The 9,022-nt window shown below is 35.1% G+C and overlaps 1 protein-coding gene across 1 annotated transcript; it reads left to right on the top strand.

The window, feature by feature from the left end:
• Nucleotides 1–7,908: 7,908 nt before the first annotated feature.
• On the top strand, nucleotides 7,909–8,709 carry LOC107876750. The gene has a single exon (XM_016723608.2). The coding sequence runs from the start codon at nucleotides 7,909–7,911 to the stop codon at nucleotides 8,707–8,709; it is 801 nt and encodes a 266-aa protein (XP_016579094.2).
• Nucleotides 8,710–9,022: the final 313 nt, after the last annotated feature.

Raw genomic sequence — 9,022 nt, 5'->3', positions numbered from 1 at the left:
TTGGAAAGATAATTAGAAGATATTTAATTTGATATATAGTAGACCCTCTAATTCATTATATACACAGATTTATGGTTAATTGAAGTTAACCCAAGTTTCGACGCTCACTCAAACTTAAACGATAAGAAAGCTTTCAACTCGTCCTTGAGTTTAGGGACCTCTATGATCTCAATTCATGATCAAATAGGTTCCCACACTACATAATTTATTAACATGCCAAATATTCATAGGATTTATGTCTTTTGGATCATCTTCGCATAGAAATGACGATTTTTGTTCTAGCCCAAAATGCGTGGTGTTACATTATCTCCCCTTTGGGATCATTCATCCCTGGATGATGGGTAGGAACATTGAAGCTCAAAGGTATAGAATAATGCATACATGAGGTGTTTTCTAAGAAAGGATATAACTGATCTGAAATATTTAAACTTCTATCATGAAACTGAATTCTGAGCTGACTTGCCCTTACTTGTTTTAAGGAGCTAATTCATGCTGAGAGTTTAGGATTCCCCCCAAATTGTTTATCGTCAAATCATACACATTGGATTTGGAAGTGATAACTTATGTCAGTACGAATCATGAGGCTACAAGATTTAGATCGTACAAAGGTAATACACTGTCTGAGCTAAAATAGCTAGAAAATTTTAAGATTATGTGTTGAACTCTTATGAACGGAGTCATGACTAAATAACTGAATCTGAAACATGATGCTTAGACTGAACTAGTTCTCAACTTGCACGGATGGAATAGATTATCTTTTGGGATGGTCATATGTATTGGACTGCGGATAGTTGGACTGGGTGAAAAGGCGGAAAACCACTGTAACTTGTCTGCCTGACTGTCAAACTGAATTGCTGGATATACAGACAGAATTATACTGGACATTTATACTTAACAGGAGTATCTCTTCAACACTCTTTCTAAAGGAGTTCTAGTAGCATTAGGGAGCAAAGGATCTTAGGCACAATTTACACCAGACATCCAACTATGAAATCACAACATTGACACTACTCTATAGCACAAAATATAGACATGTAACTCATAAACTAGGATAGAATTACCAAACCTTAGGCAATGCAACTTCTTACTTTCAAGGTTAGCCACACTTCTAAAATACTCTCTCAACTATACTTTCCCCTTAAGCACCATGCTCATTGATTCCACTTATTTTTCTTACATGGCCGCTGATATTTCCATCTACTAATGTCTAAACTGAACTAAATCCCCTCACCAACTTCAATCCTAACTCAAAATCAGAAGACGCACCACATAATACTGTAGTACTAGTCTAAATCATGAATTCAGTACGCCCTGCATTTCACAATTCCTCATCTTATGCATAATTCTTATTGCCACTCCAACAATCACCTTCAACTTTGCATTAGACATTCACAAACACTCAAAGCATCCATTCATATGTATACAAACATGACATTCAAGCCAATCTTCATACCCACATATGCACTTCTAAACAAATACTCATAAAGCATATTTCTCATATTCTCTAATACTTCTATCCATAACAACTTTCCTACACTATTCAGATGATACACATAAAATATTCTCAACTAACGAAACTTCACCTCAAAATTCTTTCAACTTATGGACTTACATAAAACAAGCACACAACAATTTTTCCCAAATATAACACATAAAACTTCAACTAACCTTGACATGTATCAAAGACTTGGCCTCAATCTCACTCCATAATTACTACCTTAACTCAAATAAGCACGTAACCATCTTTCATCAACAAGAAATGTTTACTCTTTCCCATCTAGATAACTATTCATCATCAGTATCTCCACCTAAGGGAAAAAAGTCACTGAAAAATTAGAATACCGGAATCCGAAACATGAGGGAAGTACTAAGCATAACTTGATACCCTACTGAGGCGTGAGAAATAGAGCACTCACGGCATATACTCATTAAAGAGATCTAATATGAGGAAGTACGTGATATAAATCTGAATTTTCACTAATCGTTAAGAGTATCACATGTCCACAAGAGTCATAAACTGCATGACCTGAATTTTTTGGAATTCATAACTTACGGAAAGTGATTCTGACTACTGAATAAACGGGGAACTTATCATACTAGGAACTAGGAGAGTACATGATTCCTTATCATATGCATGAACACAGACTATGATCATGAAGCTGAAACATAAAGCATGAGAATGTATTGGAATAACTGAAGTAAACTGCTTAAATAAGAATAGATTGAGCATCGTTCTTTCTCACGGCCAATTCCACAACTTACTGGCACATCTATTAGCATCTAAAAACTTGACTTGGTTACTCGTTCCATCATCTCCCCCTTAGATTTAAGACATTACTCTAAGTCTGTGAAGAACTATATACACTCTGGTATAAATTGAAATCACTTTACTCTAAAGTCGGGGATATAACAATACACATAAAACTAAACTTATCTTGTAAGACGGTATCTTCATGTATAGCAACCAATGTTGATACCTCCTTCTAAGATTCAACCCTTAGGTTTCTATAGCTCCAAAGGTCATCATACAACAGGTTAAACATTCACCAACTTAGATTCTCCTAACACTAAACATAGATATTTCCAAACCTTTGATGGACCATACCACTTCTGTCATAGTCTACTAGCATCATGCCTGCAAACTTAAATTTCTAAACCATGAGAATCAAGATTATGCAAAAATGCTCGACATTATTAATCATAACTCCATAACTTAGCTATCAAGAATATCATATATTATCTAACTAGTCTTTCTCCACCTAGAAACTCAACGGTACTACTAACCACACAATATGCAATGATCCTTGAAAATAATGCAGCCCTATAGCACCTTGGGCGTACTTCCACATCATACTTACAACATTAGACTTGATTACGAATCAAATAAACTTAAGCTCTTGTATACACTGTTCAAGCCTCCTAGATCACTTTCACACAACTAACACCCACCACATCAATCATTATATCCACCTTGATCACCATCTACTATTCCAACTTAGTGTCTAGTTCTAGCTATGATGAACCACAACTCCACACAATTTCCTTACATGTCAAACATCTGAAAACATTAATCCGCCAAAACTTCATAACAGTAAGGATCAATCACAATCCTATGATCTATCTTATTTAAAATTTATTAACACATTCTCCTTCTATATATCATTACTATCTACCCTTTTATACAACTAAACTTAGTCCATAACTCTATAAGTTTCAATTAAACTCCCTCTTGCAATATTAGGAACACCTAAATTAACTACACTCATCCACCAAGTACCTTTATCAATGACCTATACTCTTCTTGCACAACAAACACCGTCAGCAACTCTTTTCATACTTCAAGCAAACAACAATTCACCTTAACAAATAACTCCCTCTCCACCTTCTACTAAACTAACACACAAGGACATATCACTTTATTACCAACTCAATCTCATGCAAAAAGATTTGGCTATACATATATTGAATAAATTTCCCTTACCACTTTTCTTGCCATTATGCCACTAAACCCCAGTTCTAACCAACACAAGAAGGATAAGATGAACAACAAGTTGCTAGTGAATCAAAATAGGCCCCACACGGCTTCACTAGACTTTGATTTTTTTTAATAAGAAAATGAGTTGAATGACAAGACATCTATGCTAGTGAATCGAAAGAGCCCCACACGGCTTTACTAGACTTTCAATTTTTTGTATAAATAGGTGGTGGGGGGACACATTTTTGACATATTTTTTTGTTTATTTTTTCCTCTCTTTCAAAATACACATATATTTATTTTTTACAACTCATAAACATTTTTCCTTTGCAAACCCACACACATATTCATAAATACATAAGCATATTTTATTTATTCAATTTTTCTATTTTTCTCTTCAAAACACTACAACAGATATATACACTGACATTATATATCAGGTATTCAGTTCTGATAAAAAAAACGGATAGACATAGGCACAAAAGGACTTTCTCTCTCTATTTTCACTGGCTCTCTCTCAAATTCCAAAAAGAACAAAATCACTTCCTCTTTTCTGTACTCTATCTCTTTCTCTCTCTGAATATCACACATCTCTATCTCTATACTTTTACTGCCATCTTCTCCGGCGAAACTAGACCGGAACAGATCCTGCCACCATAAACCACCACCATACGTCATACTTCTACCCCTCCTTCTAGCACTGTCCACTCTTTTCTTTTCCCCTTGCCGCGCCACGCCGGAGTTAATCGCCGGCGGGCGAGTCCCTCCAATAGTCACACGTGCTGCCCTTTCACCCTTTTTTTATATTTATTTTCATTCCAGTTGCTGCTCGCCGGATCCACACCTCTCCAGTGTTGCTCCGATGAAACTCGTTGAAACAACACTGGTGACTCGTCCCTTTTAGCTTTATTTTTGTTTATTTTTTTTAGATCTGGCCGAAGATAAACGTTCTTCGATAAAAGCTCTTTTTTTAGAATAGGATCGACTATCGCTCTCTTCCATGGCTTTGATAACTGCTCTATAGTATTTTTTGCTTTTGAAGTACTTGCTTAATGTTAGTTAATATTTGATTTTTATGACTTTGCTCTGTTTTTTGACAATTTTTGCCAAGTTTACTACTATGTGATACTACATTTGCTTTATGATTTTTGTTTCTTTTGGTTATCTTGGTATTGGAGAAATTTTGACTATGTTTGCCATATGTTTTGCTGTCATACTCCTTTACACCTCATTGTTACTGTGTGGTTGATTTTGGACTGTTTGGACCTTCGTCCTTTAATTCATTACACTAATAATGACCAAATACTATGGCCAATGAAAAATTATTATTAATTTTGAGGCCTCCATAAGCAAAGATGGACTTTACGTATATAAATATGTAATTAAAAGATTTTTTGGGCGATGATGAAACTTTATAACAACACAAGATTTTACAACTCATATTCTGGCAAGACGATTTAGGACGGCCAATTAATTGAGCAACCATTTCGTAGCAAAACGATTCAGGATGGCCAATTAATTGAGCAACCATTTCGCAGTCATGACTTTATCTGAGCCCACTTTTTTAACAAAAAAAATATTTTTTTATAATACGTAAATATACACATTCTCAGTTATTATTATATATTTGTTACTAACATTTTTTTACAAGTATTTATACAGGTTATTTTGGAATACTCGTCGGGAGTTGTAGTCAAAGATCCCCTTTTAATTATGTATTGTATTTTATATTCTTATGTTTGTAAAAATATCATTATAGTGAAAATTACTTTTTGGGTGTCGGGCGGGGATATTTTTCATTTACATAATTTCATCACTTAAGGCAAAACTTAGGTTGTTAATATTTACATAAAATAATTATATTAATTAATTAGTTTACATACTTTGACATCATAAATATTGTGATATTTTCTGTTCAAATAAATCTTTACGTGCTTCGTAATTTTAATCAAATAAAATATTATGTTTAAATACCTTTTCTTCTCATGGCACGTCAAAATACACTTCTTTTTACATATCATAAAATATTTTCCTTTCCTCATGTATTTACACATTTTTTATACATATCTTTCACATGTTTTTATAACAATATGTGTTATTTATATATTTAATATACATATACCTTTACATAGTTTTTGTAAAGAATTGTTTTATACTTAAATATATATTTTTTACATTATTTTAAATATGTATACCTCCTCCCGCTTTGATAAATTTAGTCGAGCCGGGTACCACAGTTGTGGATCCCAAAGGTTGCCTAATCCCTTCACTTTGGGATAACTTGAACCCTTACCTAGAATCTCAACTGATTTTTTGCAGACTAAAAAACATTAATTATACATGTTAATAAATAGGTTTCCTATTTTTCCGTAAAAATTAGGTGGCGACTCTGTACAATTTTCATTCTTCTAGAGTCCATAACATCGTGCTCATTTTAATCTCAGGTAGAAAATCGAGTATGACAGATGGCGACTCCACTGGGGAATGACAATAGGTTCTAACAATGATCGACTCAATTTTCAATCAAGGGAGGTATTTTTACATTTTTGTCTATGATTAAATTCTTTGATTCCTTACCTATTACACTGCAAATTATGTGAATTTTCTCATAAATTCTTTACATTTTTTGTCCTTATCATGCTTAGTTTAGGATTTTTATGATTTATTATGTTATTTGTTTTACATATTTTTATATCATGCGATGTGTGAAAGGAAGCAAGTCAAATCCAAACTTGCGTTCCTTATTTGTTTGAATAACACTACTTGTTACTGCTTTATCACTTGCATTTTTCTATTGAGTCTTTGGCCGTACACAATTCACACACGGTGGTACACGCGAGGGGTGCACTGCACTCCTTCGAACCTTCTTTGGATTTCTTAGTTTCAAAGTCGGTTCAGTTAGGTTAGTGCACCTTCTCGCAAATATTCAGTTCCATTCTTGAACATTTAGGGAAAAATTCTACTCTAGAAATAGGTCATATTGCATATACCTTAGGCGGGACGGTCCAGTGTATCGTCTTCGCAACTAGGAAGCCACCCTTTCGTCAGAAGGTTATGAAACCTTTATGACATATTTTGTGTTAGAATGATTCAGATAATCTAGAAATCGAACATTAATGGATTCAGAATAATCAAATTGGTCTTCTTTTACTCCTCCTTCATTCGACATCATTTTCACGTCAATAGACATAAAGTATTACCCAAACTCGCCAACATTTGACACCATTTTCACAAGTACAGAGTGTTGTTAAGACTCTGCTTCACAAATATCTTTCTCAAAGTTCATGAAAGTCGAGTGTTCTAAAAATGCTTTGCTTTCGTTCAACTTTCTCTTCAAGTCCGCAGATAGGGAATGTCACTTAAAAACTCCACCTACATCTAACTTTTTTATCCAAACTAGAGTGGAATGCCGTCAAGCATTCTTCTAATGTTTGATTCCTTTTTCTAGTCAACAGACGTAGAATATTATTCAAAACTCTACAATTATTTGACACCCGTCTTCAAAACAATGGATGTGGAATATTATTCATCTTTACCCACTTTTAACTCTTTCCAGCCAATGAGCATGAGGGATTGTCGATACTTCTCCTCTGTTCGATATCTCTACCACAAGATCCTCATTCACCAATAACGAGACTAGAGATACCCACTCTTTTAAAGGCATCATTTTAGCCCGCTTCTATCAATTCTTATCAACTATATAGGCGGCCTCTTTTAGCCACTCTTGTTGGATACATTCCCTTTTCAAGAAAACTTAAAATTGTTCTGAATCCAAAATGTGTCAAAATCAAGATTCGTCTCTGTTAGTTTATTTGAACGAAGGCCTACCTCTGGCAAAATGAGGCTTCACAATATAAGATGCGCTTACTTAATGTTTTCTGAATGTACTTGTCCATCTACATGAACTAACTCCTTAACTTTCATTTGTGTTAGCATTATCCCCCCGATAGAGATTAATTGTGTTGATCGATAGAACTAGCCAACTTAAGCTATATATATCAAGAATGAACACCAATACCGTCGAACCGACCAGAAGTGTTCCAACGCTGGCAAACATATCAGGAAATTTCAAAAGATAAGATAATGAATGTATGCTTCTTTTGGAGCAACAACTCGAGACGTTAAGAGGAGAACTGCACCAAGGAAAGGATCCCACACATCCATCCAGGGCTACTCTACCGCGCCCTCCTAATTTTTTGTTGCTAAAAACTCCAATACCTAAACGCTATCAGTTATTACAACCTCCCACAACAACTGTTGGTTTAACAAATCCATCATCCCCATTCACACTCATCACCTCCCATAAATTTTCTCATTGCACCCCACATCCAAATATTGTCACATCTACTCATGATATTCAACGAACAAATCACGCTACCTTTTAAGAACAATATATTTCCCCATTGTGCATGACTGAGACACCCATCTCCACCATGCCTGCTAAAAGTAGGCTTCCGATAAGTGTAGGAACAAAAAAGGGGAATGGCAAAAAAGTAAACGAGCTTCTTAATCTAAAGCAGGCAATGAAACACCTCCAAGAAACTCAAGTCAGCGAACATTTGAACTACGAAGATTTATGTATCCATCCAGATGTTGATTTTCCAGTTGGATTCAAGCCACCTAAGTTTGACTTTTTTGATGGAACCGGCGATCCTCATACTTATTTAAGAGCATATTGTGATAAATTGGTAGGGATTGACAAAAATGAGAAGCTCATAATGAAGTTGTTCATTAGAAGTTTGTCTAGTGAGGCTCTCGTTTGGTACACCAAACAAGACCCTCGTCATTGGCATAAATGGAGCAACATGGCTGAAGACTTTATGAATCATTTCAAGTTTAACACAGAAACTGGACCTAATCGACTTTCCCTCATTAGTATACAAAAGAAGCCCTCTGAATCATTCCAGGAATATGCTCGACGATGGAGGTCTGAAGGAGGAAAAGTTCAACCACCAATGGACGAAAGTGAATTGATAAAGTATTTTATTCGTAGTCAAAAGGGTGTCTATTTTAAAAAAATAATGTCCACATTGGAGCAGAAGTTTGCCGATTATGTCAAAATGAGAACTTTTATTGAAGAGGCAATAAACTCTAGAAAGATTAAGTCGACAAATAACTCGAGTGAGTCTACTCGGTTAGAGTTCATCGAAGATGCCAAGGTGGAGAATGAAGAAGAAGTATCTATTGTGATACCACACCACTCAATACTTGAATCATCCCAATCAAAATCCTGATAACGAACTGATGCAAATATCGAGTCGCAAACTACATCATGCCTATGATATCCAACAAAATTACCTTCAACCCTGAGTTCCCATATACCAAAATCCATCATGACCATGCATTCCAATCCAAGTGTCAGCTTATCAAAATCAGACACCTTCTGCGCTTAGACAAAATTCGAAGGGTAAGCACAGTAGAAGTCGTACTCAATTTGTTGAACCATTGACTTAATGATTTGATGAAAGAAAGTGATGTACTTTCCACTCTGGAGTTCAGGGGAACGATAATGAAGATTGTAATAGGTTAAGGCATAGAATTGAGTGC

This window comes from Capsicum annuum, chromosome 7 (assembly GCF_002878395.1).
Source record: "Capsicum annuum cultivar UCD-10X-F1 chromosome 7, UCD10Xv1.1, whole genome shotgun sequence".
NCBI classification, from domain to species: domain Eukaryota; kingdom Viridiplantae; phylum Streptophyta; class Magnoliopsida; order Solanales; family Solanaceae; genus Capsicum; species Capsicum annuum.
The sequence above is the reverse complement of the archived record's forward strand: the minus strand, read 5'-3'. Positions and strand labels throughout refer to the sequence as shown.

Bases quoted from the DNA above. Each gene is read 5' to 3' on its own strand.
- LOC107876750 (XM_016723608.2), top strand. From the start codon at position 7,909: ATGCCTGCTAAAAGTAGGCTTCCGATAAGTGTAGGAACAAAAAAGGGG.